This window comes from Panthera onca, chromosome A2 (assembly GCF_046562875.1).
Source record: "Panthera onca isolate mPanOnc1 chromosome A2, mPanOnc1 haplotype 2, whole genome shotgun sequence".
Classification (NCBI taxonomy): domain Eukaryota; kingdom Metazoa; phylum Chordata; class Mammalia; order Carnivora; family Felidae; genus Panthera; species Panthera onca.
This window is the reverse complement of record NC_138340.1, coordinates 17997484-18015274: the sequence shown is the minus strand read 5'-3', so window position 1 is coordinate 18015274 and position 17791 is coordinate 17997484. Positions and strand designations below refer to the sequence as shown.

At 44.2% G+C, this 17791-nt stretch overlaps 1 protein-coding gene across 4 annotated transcripts in view; it reads left to right on the top strand.

Annotated features, from left to right (window-relative positions):
- Window positions 1–17791, top strand: part of IP6K2 (inositol hexakisphosphate kinase 2) — a 30462-nt gene that overhangs the window by 11880 nt on the left and 791 nt on the right. For 3 of the 4 annotated variants that reach the window (XM_060631005.2, XM_078443096.2, XM_060631006.2), the window contains 4 exons: window positions 10066–10397; window positions 12335–12557; window positions 13445–13620; window positions 17179–17354. In XM_060631005.2, the coding sequence (XP_060486988.1) occupies window positions 10196–10397; window positions 12335–12557; window positions 13445–13620; window positions 17179–17354 (777 nt within the window). In that variant the 5' untranslated portion in view covers window positions 10066–10195. Of the gene's footprint in view, window positions 1–4825; window positions 5037–10065; window positions 10398–12334; window positions 12558–13444; window positions 13621–17178; window positions 17355–17791 lie in introns of those variants that run through there. The other variant, XM_078443097.2, reaches the window with a different exon arrangement.

Genomic DNA, 17791 nt, shown 5'->3' with positions numbered 1-17791 from the left:
CATGTACAACTTCCAGCTTTTCACTTATTAGAACTAGAATAAAGGGGCACCTGGGTGGCTCAGTCAGTTGTGCGTCTGACTTCAGCTCGGGTCATGATCTCACGGTTCGTGAGTTCAAGCCCTGTGTCAGGCTCTGTGCTCAACAGCTCAGAGTCTGGAGCCTGCTTTGGATTCTGTGTCTCCCTTTCTCTCTACCCCTTCCCCACTTCCTCGCTCACTCTCTCTCTCTCTCAACAATAAATAAACATTAAAAAATTTTTTTTTTAACTAGAATAAAATGCTAACGAGGGAGAAAATGAACACCTAGTCTTGGACCACAGGCATCTGTGTCAAGTTGATGCAGAGATTGTGTCTTGTCTCTGGCCCTGCTGCTTTAGTGGAGCCAGTGCCTACTATGGCATTGGGAGGATGGGGGGAGACGGGGCAGACAGACACCTTGCCAGCCCGCCAGTCAGGCTGCAGCTCCTTTAAGGTTAGGACTAGGATTCCAGCCATTCTTAGCAGTAACTCTTTCATCTCAGGCACCTGGTTTTTGTGGTGACGCATACCTGTTATGGTGACCTCAGTACCTGGCACCTCAGCATGCCCATCATGGCCATGTCTACTCCAGAGGGCTGTTGTAAGAGCAAGGGTGTTACAGAACAGACTAAGTGCTCCAAAATGGGAGCTCTGGTCTCTAGCATGTTTGTATCACGTTGTCATTGAAGTTTGAGGAGTTGGTTACTTCCTTTTCTGATCTTCCAACACCTTGTATACACCTTAGGGTATGTGGGGGTTGTTAACGTATGGTCCATCTCCCAGGGTCTTCATCATGGAGTGGAGCTCTGAGCATGCAGTGTGGGCTAGGGCAGTGTTGGATGAGCTTAAAACCTTCAAGAGCTAAACAGCTATCTGGGTTGTCCTATTTTGGTCTTAGTGATTTCTTTTCTTTTTTCGCCTCTAATATTTTCCCTCCCTGTTGTAAAGATAATATATGCTCTGAGTTTGAGACTATTTCAAGAAGTTTGGGACATTTAGAAAACTGAAAAGAAAGGAATAACGTCTTACTATTTGGTACAAGGCAGATCCAGGTTTTGTGCTGTCTGAAGTTTATATAATGTAATATGAATATATATATAATTTATTTATATAAATATGTAATTATAACTGCCATCTTTAAACAAAAGAATTTACAATTATGAAACCAAGTAGGTAGGAAAGTGAATATCTGTTTAGATTGAAAAAAAAATCAGAAGATACACATTTCAAAATCAGACAAATACTACAACTGCAATACTTTTCCCCCTACATTTTGAGGCAGGATTTTGATTGCCTCTTCTGTGACAACAGTGTTATAATGTTTCTATAGAAAGGGCATACAGTTGCTCCCCTAGGTTGATGCTCATCTGCTTTCTCTTGTTGACAACTTAGAACAGTTTCTTTCAGCTTCACAACTCATCCTATGTCATGTAAATTTTTAGAATTGTTGTCAAATTTGGGAAACCTGTATCAAGTTTTTTTCACACCTGAGCTGGGAGACTTGGAGGCATTCAACTTTTTTTTTTTAAGTTGCCATTTTTAGGTGCACCTGGGTGGTTCAGTCTGTTAAGCCTCTGACTCTTGGTTTTGGCTCAGGTCATGATCTTACAGTTTTGTGAGTTTGAGCCCTGTGTTGGGTCTGTGCTGAGTGTGTGGAACCTGCTTGGGATTCTCCCTCTCTCCCTGCCTCTCTCCAATTCGTGCTGTCTCTCTCTCTGTCTTCCTCTCTCTCTCTGAAAAATAAACGTTAAAAGAAATAAAGTTGTCTTTTTTTAACATTTATTTATTTTGAGAGAGTGCGAGCAGGGGAGGGGCAGAGAGAGGAGAGAGAGAATCTCAAGCAGGCTTTTGCGCTGTCAGTGCAGAGTCCGATACAGGGCTGGAACTCACAAACCATGAGATCATGACCTGCACCAGAATTAAGAGTTGGATGTTCAGCTGACTGAGCTACCCAGGTGTCCCAAGGCATACAGCATTTTTAATGCAGTGGCAGTGATGAAAGGGCCTTGGAAGGGGGTGGGACAGCCATGACCTCTGTGAGTAGCTGGTACTTTTTAAAATTTTTGTGTGTATGTGGTAAAATATACTTTACGTAAAATTTACCATTTTAACCATTTTTATTGTATGATTCAGTAGCATAGCTGGTACTTTTTGACAGTCTTTTTCTCTATAATTCTTTCGACATAGTTGAGACAATATAGATTATACAATTTTTATATCTTGCCTTCATTTAAAAGAGTATATCATAAGCATTTTCTCAGATTGCTTAAAAATCGTAAAATTGATAAACTTTTTATAATATCTCGATAGTTCATCATGCACTCTTCTGTTGCTTGACATGGAAGTGAGTGCGATCACAATGGGGTATAAGAGATATCTTGATCTCTGTGGTGCAGTGGTGGGAATTTTCCTGAGGTTGGTAGTTTGATGCCCTGTACTCAGATGGGTCAATCTGGTCAGCCTCTTATCCTTGCCTCCCACAAGGCACATATTGACAGCTTTCCTCTTACTTCCTGGCTTTATTTTGCTAAAACTCCTTTTTGTGTATTCATTTTGTTATCAGGGATTGTGCCTCATCTGGTACCCAGCTTCCCCAGAAGTCCAGGTCATGCAGGGAATGATTTTCCTTCTGCATTGTCTTGCTGAGATAACTTACTTAAATAAAGCTGGATGGCAGACCCACCAGTGTTGCTGAAAGAGGCCTTCAGCAGAGACTCAGCACCAACCCATGGCCATTCTTTGCTTTGCCTGCAAAAGATGGGGATGATCATCTTGTAGTGATAACTTTGCAAAGCAAAAGGTTTGAGTCTTTGGGATGTGAACTTTGAACCAACACAGAATTTCTGATTGCTAGTTAGTATATTTGTTTTAAACTATGATAGAATTTTAATCTTCTTGAGGCCACATTTTTAAAGTTTATTCTTCAGTGACCATTCTTTTCCTGCCTGATTTTCTACAAGAGATAATTTTCCAGGAGGTTGATTGTCATTACATTAAGAGCTTAAGCTTTGTTTACATGAAATGTTTCCACATCACCAGGTCCCACATGAGTGTTAGGTGCAGAGTCCTTCATTTATATTCCTCAGTTATTGTAGACTTGATAGATGGGGAATTATAAATGCAAAATTAATACCGGTCGGTGCTCAGAATACATTTTGTAAAGTGTGTTGCATGCCTCATTTTAATAATTGTACCCACTGTATGTATGATTGGTTTGGGTTTGGATAATTGCAGTGGTTGCCTTTTGAGTTCTCTGTGTTAATCTGCGTGTGACAGGTGTTCATGACGCAGTAGTGATTTTGAGGCACATCCTGTGAAGTGCCTACTCTGTTCGTGTTCTCCTGGACTCTGGAGATTCAGCAGTGAACGGAGCGGTCAGAAATCTCTGATTTTATGGACCTTTGTTTTTTGGTGGGGTCAGGGTCAGGGATAACAAAAAATAAACAAGACAATAAAACATAGTATGTTACATAGTGATAGGTACTAAAGAGAAAGCAGGGTTGTATAAGGGAGTGTGGACAGGGAGATATGTTACTTTCAGATGGGGTACTAATAAGGAAGGCCTCATTAAAGAAGTCACATTTGGGGGCGCCTGGGTGGCTTAGTCGGTTGAGCGTCCAACTTCAGCTCAGGTCATGATCTCACGGTCCGTGGGTTTGAGCCCCGCGTCGGGCTCTGTGCTGACAGCTCAGAGCCTGGAGCCTGCTTCGGATTCTGTGTCTCCCTCTCTCTCTGACCCTCCCCCGTTCATGCTCTGTCTCTCTCTGTCTCAAAAATAAATAAAACATTAAAAAAAAATTTTAAAGAAGTCACATTTGTATGAAGAGCTGAAGGAGGTAAGAGAGTAAGCCAAGGGGGTACCCAGGGGAAAAGTGTACAAAGCAGAGGGAATGGCAAGTGCAAAGGCTCTGAGGTGGGTGTATTCCAGGCATGTTTGAGAAATAACAAGGAAGCTAGTATAAGAGGAGCCGACTTGATGCTGATTTTTCTTTCCTTCTGGGTGTTTTACAAGAAAGGCTTATTAAGGGCCTTCATGCTTCTGTTTTGCTTGATTGTAAAGGATGTTTTGCTTTGACTTTATAAGAATTAAAAAAGATAACCATGCAATTGGTAGTAGTCTGTGAGTAGGGGTGCCTGGGTGGTTCAGTCGGTTAAGAGTCCAATTCTTTTTTTTTTTTTTTTTTTTTACAATTTTTAAATTTTAACTTGTTTTATTTTTTATTTTTTAAAATTTACATCCAAATCAGTTAGCATATAGTGCAACAATGATTTCAGGAGTAGATTCCTTAGTGCCCCTTACCCATTTATCCCATCCCCCCTCCCACAACCCCTCCTGTAACTCTCAGTTTGTTCTGCATATTTATGAATCTCTTCTGTTTTGTTCCCCTCCCTGTTTTTATATTATTGTTTCCCTTCCCTTATGTTCATCTGTTTTGTCTCTTAAAGTCTTCATATGGGTGAAGTAATATGATTTTTGTCTTTTTCTGACTAATTTCACTTACCATAATACCCTCCAGTTCCATCCACGTAGTTGCAAATGGCAAGATTTCATTATTTTTTTTTGATTGCCAAGTAATACTCCATTGTATATATATACCACATCTTCTTTATCCATTCATCCATCGATGGACAAAGTGTCCAATTCTTGATTTCAGCTCAGGTCATGAGCCCCGAGTCGATTTTCTGTCTCTGCCCCTCCCCACAGCTTGCGCACACATGCGCATACTCTCTCAAAATAAATAAACTTAAAAAAAAAAAAAAAAAGTCTACCAGTATTAAGAGCCTGATAAAAATTAGGCTTTCAAAGTGAGCAAATGGCTTTAGGATTAGCATTGGGTGTCATGGATTTACAAGGGGAAATTTGGCTATCTCTGAAAGTCTATACCATCTGGCAATGCCTTCACAGAAAGGGAGGAGTCCGTACTTTGACCAAGATGGTGACCCAGGCTGACCTTAGCAGGAGTGACTCAAAGATGCTCAGTGTAAGGCAAATGACCCGAGTGAGAACAGATGGGAAGGTAAATTTCATCCAGTGCATTTGCATGTAGAAACTATTTAAAAGCTAATACGATCTTTTTAAATACAGTTTTTTTCTGATTATTAAAATAATATATACTTATGAAAATTTGGTAAATTAAAAAGTATAAGAAAAAATTTAATCCCTTTATTGAATTGTAAATTATATACAATAAGATTCATCAATTTTAAGTCTAATTTTATGAGTTTTGACAAATTTATGCAGTCATATAATTACTGCCCCAGTCATAGCTAAAACACTGTCATTACCCCTAAAAGTTCTCTTGGTCCCCTTTGCAGTAAATCCTATTCTTCTACCTCTGCAACTGCCTATCTACTTTCTATAGTTCTGCTTTTTCTAGAATTTTGTATAAATGGAATCTTATAGCACATAGTCTTTTCTGATTGGCTTTTTTTCACTTCTGATGCTTTTATGATGAATCTTTGTTGTTGCATGTATCAGTACATTCACTTTTATTACTGAATAATATTGCATTATATGGATATACCACAGTTTGTTTATTCATTCACCCATTTGATGGATGTTTGGATTTCCACCTTTTGGCTGCTGTAAATAGTGCCTCTGTGATCATTCATGTATAAGCCTATGTGGACATTTGTTTTCATTTCTCTTAGGCATATGCATATGTAGGATTGTTGGGTCATATAATAAGTATATGTTGAACTTTCTAAGAAACCGCCAAACTGTTTTCTGAAGCGGCTGTTACCTTTTTGCATTCCTACCAGCAGTGTTTAAAGAGTTCAGTGACTGACCCTGGTGGTGGAGACATGGGTTATGTGCAGATGCCGTATGGTGGCGGCTGTGGGGCTCAGGGAGAGCAGGTGTAGATGGTGAGTGTTGATTTTCCACCATCAGGCTAGTGTGCCTCGCAACATTCCCTATCACTATCCAACCCTGGGGCTTTTCTTGAGGCAAATAAGTGGCCCCAGCAAACTCCATTTGTAGCCTCATTAAACTAAATTCTAGATGTGTGAGCTAACGGCTCAGGGCTTTTCATGAGTCATAGTTGTTTTATTTGCAATATTTTAGAAGCTAAGATTATTAAGGTGTTGTTTCCAGTAAATTCTTCAACCAGTTTGACAGATTTAGGGAGATGGACTGTGGAGGAAATCTGTGTCCTGTCCTAGGATGAATTATGTTGTTTTCCTTCCCTGTTCAGAGTTCATGGGTCAATGTGAGGCAATGTGGAAAATAAAATAGATGCTAAATCTGAAGGCAGTATTTTGTTTGTCCCCCCCTCCCTTGGTACAGGGTCCACACATTGCATGGACATCTCAGTAACCATTAATACTCTAGGATTCTTGGGAAACTGGGCCTTAGACTTTGGATGTTTAAAAACCATTGAGAGAACCCTCTGCTCAAACCACATGTGGAACAGAGAAAGAGTAGCAGGTGAAAAAGCAGGTGTTTTGGGTACTTTTCTTCCTTCTGGCCAGGTTGAGGCCACTGATATGCTGCTCTGTAATCCTTGGGAAGTTTGATTTCTTCAATTTCCCACAGAGATAGGGCCTATAAGGGAAGCTAGACTGGAAGCTCCACTTCTTCGTCTGCACCCCAAATGTAAGAAATATGTAGTACAGTGAAGCCATACATATGTTCATATTGAGAGATTGAACATAATTGAAATAAAACAATCACAAAACAGGACTTACATTATTATGTGCAATACAATGATAGTTTCTGTTTTTTAAGTTTGTTTATTTATTTATTTTGAGAGAGAAAGGGAGAGAGGAGCGAGTGGGGGAGAGGCAGAGAGAGAGAGAGAGAGAGAGAGAGAGAGAGAGAATCCCAAGCAGCCTCCGCACTTCAGTGCAGAGCCCGATGCAGGACTCAAACTCATGAACTATGAGATCATGACCTGAGTTGAAGTCAGACACTTAACTGACTGAACCACCCAGGTGCCCCTATTTTTTTTTTATATGATTAAAACAAACTACTATTCACTAATTGCATTACACCACCCACAGAGTAGAGATCTACTTCAGGCCTCTCTTCTCTATTTTAGAAACCAGAAAACTGGAACCCAGAGGGAGCCAGGGACTTGGAGTCTTTCTCTAAGCAATCAAGTGGCAGAAGTGGGACTAGAACCTGGCTTCACCTCCTTACAGGATAATCACTTGTCTCCCTAACGTCACCTCACATTTGGCAGTTTCCTCTGTCATCAGCTTGCCTCAGGCAAGGGTTGGCCTTATTTTTCTTGCATCTCTACCCAAGATGATGATTACTCTCCAGTGAGCAATGTCCTACGGACTGCCAGAGTTGGGTGCTGCAGGGAGGGTGGCAAGGTGCCATGTCATACCCAGCAGCTAATGAATACCCTGAGGACCTGGGAGGAGATGGAGACATTCACCTGGCCTTTTGGCCTCTAGCCACACTCCTGCACCATACTAGAGAGTGCTATGAAGGACCGGCTTTTGTTTTTGAGCTTTGGTGTGGAGGTGGGTAAAAGATGCCTGGAGAGAGATATTTTTCTATTTAATTGAATACGTTTAAGGAATCTTGGACAGAGTTGGAAAGGGATTTGCATTGGTGTTAGCATTACTGACAACGAAAGCAGTTTATACTTGTATGAAAGGTTTGGATTGTGTTTCTAAAACCTGGACCATGAGGAGCATCTTGTGCAATAACAATAATTATGGTACCTGGTTCGTGCTTGGGTACTTACTGGCAGACCGACTGTGAGTCAGTACAGTAGCTTTCCTTTGGTATTGCTCGTACTCCTGAGGTCTTTTTAGTGGGTTATTATGAACTGGTCTGTGTAAACCTGGAGAAAGGGCTTGTGTGGCCAAGTATACCAGAGCTCCACCTTCTGGAGTCTGGAATGTCTGGAATGTACTCATTCTTTGAACTGATTGTCACAGAACCCTTCCCAGCACTTGCCCTCCTGGGGGCTTCTGTGATGCTCAGAAGGTGGTGCCAGGAGAGGAATCAGGACCTTTGATTTTCATCTCTTTGCATTTGGCACCCACAGTCAGTTCTCTCTAAAAAGAGATTAATACCAGTTGAAACTCTTAAAGAGAACTTTATAAATATATAGGAAATAAGACAAATATAAATATAAAACATAGGGGCGCATCTGGGTGGCTCAGTCGGTTGAACATCCAACTCTTGACTTCGGCTCAGGTCGTGATCAGATCATGAGGTTGAGTTGTACATGGGGCTCTGCGTTAACAGTGTGGAGCTTGCTTGGGATTCTCTCTCTTCTCTCTCTGCTCATCCCCCGCTTTTGTGTGCACGTGCGCTCTCTCTCTCTCAAAATAGTAAATAAACTTAAAAAATAAAAAATATAAGTACATGGTGAAGGCACTCTCACAACAGGCTAAGTGTCCCATGGATGTAGGAGTACTGTATGAAGGTACTAATGCCAGAGACCCTGGGCACTAGAGGTGGCCCTATGATGGCATCCAAAAGATTGAGGTTCATTTGGGAGCTTATTGTCCCTGGCCCTGGATGAGTTCCCTCACCTCCCCAAAGCAGTGTCATTGTTTGCAACAGAGAGAATAGTGTCTTCCTCACAGAAGGTATCTCAAGGACCAAATGAGGTAAGTTCCTGTGATGAGCCAACATTTAATAGGTGCTTTACTCACCTTAGAGGACAGTGGACCCATCTTTAGCAGACCTATTCTTACCCAGCATGTCAGCTAGGGTAATGGGAACTGGAAGAGTTGCCATTAAAAACCCTGTATGGGGGCGCCTGGGTGGCTCAGTCGGTTGAGTGACTGACTTCGGCTCAGGTCATGGTCTCACAGTTTTTGAGTTCAAGCCCCGCATCAGGCCTGGAGCCTGCTTCCGATTCTGGGTCTCCCTCTCCCTTTGCCCCTCCCCCTCTCATGCTCTGTCTCTCTCTGTCTCAGAAATAAATAAACATAAAAGAAAAAAAAAGTAAAAAAAAAACAACAAAACCCTGTATGGTTGATGAAATGGCCTACATGCTGTAAGTAGTGCTAGTAGCAACCATGTAGTCTGTAAATTACAGACAGGAAACAGAACTAGCTTGACATGCCTTGAAGTGGTTAACAATTGTGTAGAGGTTGCTTTGCTAAGATCTGGGTGTTTAGTGATGCAAAGTCAGGTCTAAGGCCCTAAACCTCAGAGTGGATGAGAGCCCTGATTACGGTAGGAGCACAGCTTTGGTTTAAAGGTGTGCTCCAGCTTTTGGAGATCAGGATAGAACTGATAAAAATAGTCAGTGACCTAGAACACCGTGTATCTTTTTAAATGGAGTTAGCCAGCCTTGATCAGTTGTTTTTAGATACAGACGTTAATCATTAAAGCTAGGCCCAAGCTCCACTGCTAATAAGGTTATTGGGGCTTGTCTTTGGCCTTGGGGTGGGGGTGGGGGGTGGACACCCTGGGGGAGTAGATCTTACTAGATGGTGACTAAGCAGGTTTTCCTTTTAACTGCATTTTATAAAAATACAATTAACGACTAAGAGTGAACCCTAATGTAAACTATGATGATGTGTCAATGTGGGTTCATCATCATTTGTAACAAACGTACCACTATGGTGGGAGATATTGGTAATGGGGAAGGCAACACATGTGTGGGAGCAGGCGATTATGTGTGCAGTCAGTGTATCTTCCTCTCATTTTTGCTGTGGGCCTAAAACTACTCTAAAAAATAAAGTTAAAAATATATATGCATGAAGTTAATCTTATTAGAAAATGGTAAGATTTAATCTGAATTCTTAGGCTTGAAATGGGACTTTACCTTATGTGGCTTTGCGTTTTTCCCGCCCATCTAACGCCGTTGTCGTGGTGGGAGGGCACTGGCTGTGTGGGTATACCTGGAGCCAGTCGCTGCCTGTCGGCATCTGGCCCCGCCCCGCGGGAGCTCTGGCTGTTTGTTTCTGCGGGAGAAGGCGGGAGAAGGCGGAGCCGGGGTGGGCGGCGTGGGTGGGGCCCGGCGAGAGCACAGGCTGTTTGTCTTTCCTCTGGAGGAAGGCTAGTGGCTCTAAGGCGGTTCCCAGGCCGCTTCCAATGCCAGTATCTCTCTTTGCTTCCGGCAGAGCGTCCTGGCCCGCGCAACTGAGGAGCCAAAGCCAGGCAGACGGACGCACGGACAGACGACGGACGGAGGACTCGCTGGCCGCTGGACCCCGCCGCCTCCCCCTTCTTCCTGCCGCCTGCGTCTGGAGGATGAGCCCAGCCTTCAGGGCCATGGACGTGGAGCCCCGCACCAAGGGCGTCCTGCTGGAGCCCTTTGTCCATCAGGTCGGGGGGCACTCATGCGTGCTCCGCTTCAATGAGACGACCCTATGCAAGCCCCTGGTTCCGAGGGAGCACCAGTTCTACGAGACACTCCCAGCCGAGATGCGCAAATTCACTCCCCAGTACAAAGGTGAGCCCCCGCTGCCATAGGGGTCTCCGCTGGCGAGGAGATGCAAGGCGGCACTTTGCAGCCGGGAAGGCGCGGGCAGCTATCCCGGGAGCCCTCCCCTCCTTCCTCCCCACTCTGTGTTTTCCCTTCTCCTCTTGGCCCTCAGCCCAGCACCTCACACCCTCAGTTTGCAAGCCCTGGTAAGATTGCTTAATTCTGTTTTGTTTTGTGGATTTGTTTTGAGTTTATTTTTGGTGGAAGTGTAGTTGTGTTTTATGTTCAGGTATCTCTTGATCACAGTACCCCATAGGAGTCCCCCCACCCCCGCCCATGGGAGACAGCGGGGGAAGACTTTGGGAGGATTTTTCCCAGAATCCTTGCCGCCTGCTTTTTGTCCTCCAGGAAACCAGAAGCCCTGGTGATTAGGTAGGCTGGGAGCAGGGTTGAGTCAGATGGAATGCAGGAGTGGGAGGCCTGTGCTGATTAGCTGAAACCCTTTGCTATTACGGAATGTCCCTTAAATTGCAATGTTATGGCAACTCTTTGATTCACATATGGTGACTCTCTCTTTCTTTTTATAATGCATTTTTGGGGGGACAGCATTAGCCATCATCATGGTGTGGACTTTCCTGGGAATGGGGGATATTTTGTAAATCAAAGAACCCATTAAGGAAATTAAATTTACATTGCCTGGTTGTACAAAAGACTCTTGAACAACTTAGGTTCTTTTGGGACTGTTGAAACATGCTCTTTGAAGACAGAATGTACTGGGCGCCTCTCTCTGTACTCTGTGAATATGCATGTGTGTTGTGGTTGGGGGTGGGGGAGTTGAAGGCCCTCACTTGGTCCTTCTCTGTTGTTTTTTCCAGGACAAAGCCAAAGGCCCCTTGTTAGCTGGCCACCCTTGTCCCCCTTTTCCCCCTGGTTGTTTCCCCGTGGCCACAGGGAAGTGTGGTCCCCTGAATTCCCTACCCAGGCTCCTCTGCTTCTCTGCGCCCAAAGACAGGGACCACCTCAGAAGTGTCATCTCTCTCTGAGCACGCATTCCCCTGCAGCAAGCGAGCAAGCGGGCGGGCAGCAAGGACTGAGCAAATTGAGTGATCCCAGGCCAGAGAGGCCTGGGAGGAAAGGTGTTCAGCCAGTCGGTTGTAAGGCGCTCGTCGGCACCTGCTGAAACGCTCCCACCTGACAGCCCCCTCCTCAAAGACTGTCTAATTACACATGGCAGGTTCTAGAGACTCAAGGGGGAGAGCTGCTTTCAAGGCCACCATGCGTCTGTGCTCCCGGCCCAACCTTATTTGCCTTGTGTTCATTTTGTTCTTTTGTGACTGCAAAGACCAATAAAGTAATATGTTTGAGGACAAAAGGCTTGGGGTGCCCACCCGTGTGGGGGTGCTGCAAGAAGCCTCTGCTAGGGTGTCTGTTGTGCTGTGTGGTTTGTTTTGTTTGCTCCTTTATTATTTTGTTTTGCTTGCCCAGTCTTCCCTTACCCTTGGACCCTTCTTACCCTTCAGGGCAAACCTTTGTTCCCAGTGTTCAGGCTCTGCTTTAAAGCAAGTCTCAGGCCGCCGGAGTTTCTGTTTAGGGCATCAAAAATTCCCATAAGATATAAAGAGCAAATGTTTTTACGTCTCTTTTAGGATTAGAAGAATTACATAAAATTTAATAAACATTTTCAATAATGGAAAAATGTGTCTTGTAATTCTTTGGCTCTTGCCTTGTTGAGTGCATCAGAGAGGAAGACTCTCGGCCATGTTTGCTCCCTAATCGCTTGTCTTGTATGGTGTCATCTTTTCTAGCTGTTTTGATATTTGTTAGGTTTGCAGATGAGTTTGGGGCCTCTGGCAACATAGAGACTAAGGAACAGGGTAAGAAAAAACCAAATGTTACAATCATGTTATTTATAACACATCATCTTTGGAATTAAAAGTTCTTTCTGCTCCTCACCCCCCTTCCAGGTGTGGTATCAGTTCGCTTTGAAGAAGATGAAGACAGGAACTTGTGTTTAATAGCATATCCATTAAAAGGGGACCACGGAATTGTGGACAGTGTAGACAATTCAGACTGTGAACCAAAAAGTAAGCTTCTGAGGTGGACAAACAAAAAACATCACGTCCTAGAGACAGAAAAGAGCCCCAAGGACTGGGTGAGACAGCACCGGAAAGAGGAGAAGATGAAAAGGTGGGTATAAACTGAGAGGGGAACCCTGGACTCTATGGGAGGGGAGGTGTCATGGGATCTTAGTTATAGTCCAGTCGTCTGGAGCTAGAGACTCAGACGATGGTGCCTTGTCACTCAGTGGCCAGTTCCCACATGGCAGCTTCTTTGTAATGATTCTGGGTTAGGTCATGCCATTTTGGGTAAACAGCTACAGTGGCAGCTGTAAAAGAGTTTTAGTCACTCACTGCTCCTGCAGCTGCCCTGTGCCAGGCCCTGTGCTACATCCTGGGGATGTCGCAGTGGCCAAGATAGGAACTGTCCCATCACCTCAAGTTGCTCATTGATGGTGGGAGACAAAATGGTCAGTTGGGCATCCCCGGAATGTAGGATCCACTGACACAGAGCCTTCCAAGAGCCGGTTCTTGGCAGAACTGGTAAAAATATAAATAATATATAAAAATTGAGAAGTGTTTATAACGTGGCTAAGTAGGTTGGCTTATTCCTATGGGATTTCAGTTCAGCTTTTCCCAGTCTCCAGCATTTGGAATCCGGGAACTTGGATGTAGCAGAAGCCAGGGGACAGTACTGCCTAGAAAAAAAGGGCAGTGAAGGCTGCTTGGGGGTGGGGGGGGTGTGCAGTGGTGGAGGCAGAGGCTGTTCTTGCATCTTAGGTTCTCTTGCTATAGAAAAAACAGTGATCTGGCCCTTTAATTTTTTCAAAGTCAACTTTCTTGAGGTGTAATCCACTTAGAATAAAATGTATCCATTTGAAGTGTTCAATGTGTAGGCTAAAACCACCACCACATCAAGATCTCAAACTTCCCATCACTCCAAAAGTTTCTTCATGCCTCTTTGGCCCTGAATTCTGATAAGATGTTGTGATTTATTGGCTCCTTGTCTCTTTACAGCCATAAGTTAGAAGAAGAATTTGAGTGGCTAAAGAAATCTGAAGTCTTGTACTACAGCGTAGAGAAAAAGGGGAATGTCAGTTCCCAGCTTAAACACTATAACCCCTGGAGCATGAAGTGTCACCAGCAACAGTTACAGAGAATGAAGGAGAATGCAAAACATCGGAACCAATACAGTATCCTTTGCTCACAGGGTATCTTTGCCTTGGGGATAGGGGAGGGTAGGTGAGATCCTAGGAGCTCAGAGAGGTTGGGTTTATTTTCTAGTCATGGTTGTGCCAGGGCACGCTTTGTGGTAACCATAGGCAAATACCACTCCCTCAGGAACAAGGGCTGGTCTGGGAATACAGGTGGTGGGGAGGCGGTTGAGGGCCACCTCATGGAGGGACCAACCTGCATCAGGGAGGCTTTAGCCTAGAGTGCAAGGGGCTGGTTTGTGTTTTCAGACTCCTACAGAGAAGACCCCAGATAGTGCTTCCTGCCAAGAATGGGGGTGGCAGGTGGGTGCTTACCTTTCAATCCTGGTTCACCAGACTGGCACATGAATAAAGCATGGGGTTTCCCCCCCCCCCCCCCCCGCCTTTTTTTTTTTTTTACTCAGTGATTTCTTTTTAATTTATTTAGTTTTTAAAGTTTATTTATTTTGAGAGTGAGTGTATGCGCATGCATGAGCAGGGAAGGGGCAAAGAGAGTTCCCAAGCAGGCTCTGTGCTGTTAGCACAGGACTCTATTCCAGGAACCGTGAGATCATGACCTGAGCTGAAACACAGGTGCCCCTTCTTTCTTTTTTTAATCTTGAGGGGGTAGTTCCTCAGAATTGAGTATGTTTTATTTTTTAACTTTTTACTAGGGAAAATTTTACACATATTAAACATAGAATAATACTTTGAACTTATAAGTACCAGTCACCCAGTTTTGGTGATTAACCTACTTATGTCAGTCTTGGGCCGTGACTGTCTCTTATACCCAGCATCCCCCAACCAAGCTGTTTCTTTCTCCCTTTCCCCCTTTCTCCCTTTCCCCCTTTCTCCTTTTCTCCCTTTCTCCCTTTCTCCCTTTCTCCCTTTCCCTTTTCCTTTCTCCCTTTCCCTTTCTTCCTCTCCTCTCCTGTCCTCTCCCCTCCCCTCTTTCTTCCAGAGGGAGGGAAGGGAGGGAGAGAAAATCCTAAGCAGGCCCCCATGCTGTAAGCATGGAGCCCAATGTGGGTTTTGAACCCATGAACCATGAGATCATGACCTGAGCTGAAACTAAGAGTCAAATACTCAACTGACTAGCCACCCAGGTGCCCCCAACCGAGCTCTTTCTGAAGTGTCTCCTGTGTCATTGCATCCATACACATCTCATTATCCATCTTTAAGAGATAGGAGTTTTCTTTTAATTAAGTTAGAAAACGAGAACGAGTGGGGAAGGGGCAGAGAGAGAGGGAGACAGAGGATCCCAAGCAGGCTCTACACTGTCAGCTCAGAGTCCGATGCGAGCTCAAACTCAAGAACTATGAGATGATGACCTGAGCCGAGATCAGGAGTTGGACGCTTAACTGACTGAGCCACCCAGGCGCCCCAAGACAAGGGTATTTTTAAGATGTGAGCTCCTTAAAACTGGACAGTAGTGCCTTATTGTCAAGTATCTAGTTTGTGTCCACATTTTCCTAATTGTCTCATAAATATGTTTTTACTGACGGTTGGTTTGAATGGAGAGCCAAGTGAAGTCCACACATTTTTGGTTGAAATGTTTAAGTCTTTTTAAATACCCTTTTTATTTTTTCATCTTGGAAATTTCTTGTCAAAGAAACTAGGTCTTCTAAACTTTCCCACCATCTGAATTTTACTGATTACATCCCTGTGGTCTTTTACATGTTACTCTTTTCTCTTTGTTTCCATTAGGTTTTGATAATTTGATCTAGAGGCTTGGTCAGATTTAGGTTCAGTTTTGGGGTAGGTGGGAGCTAGGATCCCTTGGAAATGGTAGTGGCCATCAGGAAGTGCAGTATTTGTCTGTCTTGCCTGTGTTGCCATTGCCTTAGATCCATTTTTTCATTAGGCACTTTTCTAATTTTGTCATTCCTTCTTAGCTGGAATCTGTAAAGATAAACTTATTCTCATCAATTATATGCTTATACTGAGGTATAGTTTATATAGGAAAGGTACATTATTTACTGACTATTTGGAATAATGGGTGGGTTTTTTAACATCCATTCAAAATGCCAGTGGGTTTTTCGGCCTTATTATGAACCTATGAATTTAGACATATTTGATGTGGTTTTAGTCCGTTGCAGTTTTATCTTTACTGATGCACAGATTCTTCCATGTTTTGTTTTGCCTTTTAAAATAGGCTCTTGAGAAGCGCCTGGGTGGCTCAGTTGGTTAAGCGTCCAACTTCGGCTCAGGTCATGATCTCATGGCTGGAGAGTTCAACCCCCGCGTCAGGCTCTGTGCTGACAGCTCAGAGCCTGGAGCCTGCTTTGGATTCTGTGTCTCCCTCTCTCTCTGCCCCTCCCCTACTCATGCTCTGTCTCTCTCTGTCTCTCAAAAATAAATAAACATTTAAAAAAAATTTTTTTTTAGTACTTTAAAATAGGCTCTCGAGTCCTTCTGACACAATCATAGTAGTCTGTGACGACTCTCTTACTTTCTGGTATGAAAAGATGGCCCAGGGTCATGTATATTTCCTACTCTAGATGTAAGTTCAGTCATTCCTCTGAGGCAGGAGTTACAAACCTGCACAGTAGAGGGCCAGGTAGTAAATGTTTCTGGCTTCACAGGCTGTACCCTCTGCCACACCTCTGCCACTGTAGCTTGAAAGTAGTCATAGATAATCATGTAAATGAATGAGCATGACTATACCCCAATGACACTGTTTATGATCACCAAGATTTGCATATCATTTAATTTTCCATGTGTCATGAAGTATTATGTATATTTTTTGACAACTTAAAATTTTAAGAACGATTTCTAGTTCATAGGCTGTACAAGTAGCCATAGTTCACCAATCCCTGCCCTAGGAAAACTGGTCTGGACACTAAGGGTGCTCACACAACTATCTGGTCATTGTTTCTAGACCTTTTCAGTGCCACACAGCTGGGAAATACACTTTTATTTTATTTAAAAAAAGGTTTTTTTAATGTTTATTCACCCTTGAGAGAGAGAGAGACAGAACGCAAGTGGGTTAGGGGCAGAGAGAGAGGGAGACACAGAATCCGAAGCAGGCTCCAGGCTCTGAGCTGTCAGCACAGAGCCTGATGCAGGGCTCGAACTCACAAGCTGTGCAATCGTGACCTGAACCCAAGTCAGATGCTCAACTGACTGAGCCACCCAGGCGCCCCCGCATTTATTTTAAAGAGAAAATTTTTCATGAGTTTATGCAGATATTTCCAGTTCACATAGAAGGTTACGGGATTTATTTATTTGATGTTCTGTTTGAAACTTAGGACAGTGTGAAACCCTGTTCCCATACCTTGTTGAGTTGTGGCAGTGCCATATGTGTGTCGCCCAGGCCTATGTTGAGTGCGGATGCAGGCGGTCCTCATGCCTGTTCCCTGACAAGAATTCAGTTCTTCGATTTTAGCCCTCTAGTCAGCCTTGGGCTCCCTACATGGGGGATAGCAGGACTGATGGGGCCTTCTGTGGACCTGGGCTTTTCTGAGGCACCGTGTGCAGGCATTGTGCCCTGGAGTGGCAAAGCCCCCATGCAGCAGCACCTTTTCTTTAGAGGGAGGATTGTCCTTAACCACTCAGAATTCATCTTACTGGAAAATCTGACTTCCCGCTATGAGGTGCCTTGTGTCCTGGACCTCAAGATGGGTACCCGCCAGCATGGTGATGATGCTTCAGAGGAGAAGGCAGCCAACCAGATCCGCAAGTGCCAGCAGAGCACATCTGCGGTCATCGGTGTCCGTGTGTGTGGCATGCAGGTGAGGGGAGTGCTGGTGCATACCACAGGCTGGCTAGGGCATCCAGTAGCTTCTACTCTCCACCGTGGGCATAGTCCTGCTGTTTTCTCAGGATTTCAGCATGGCTGAGTGAGTCTGTTGCTTTCTGGTTAGAAAAAAAAGCATGCATTCCTGGTGAACTGTCTGGGGCTGAGCTGGTTGACTGAGTCCAGAGTCTCTGGACAGGAGTGGGAATGAAGGCAAGATGGTTAGGCCCTCTCCACCAACTGATATGCTAAGCAGGGGTCTGAGGACAGAACCAGGTCAGAGGGCTGCGTCCTGAGTGGTGGTAGATCAGAAAGGGTATTGCCTTGTATGACTGGTGTACTTAACAGGTTAAAGGATCTGATCCAGGGGTGTCCTATTGCTGCTGTTCCCCAGGGTCCAGGCTCTGAGACAGCTGTCAGCACCTAACCTGC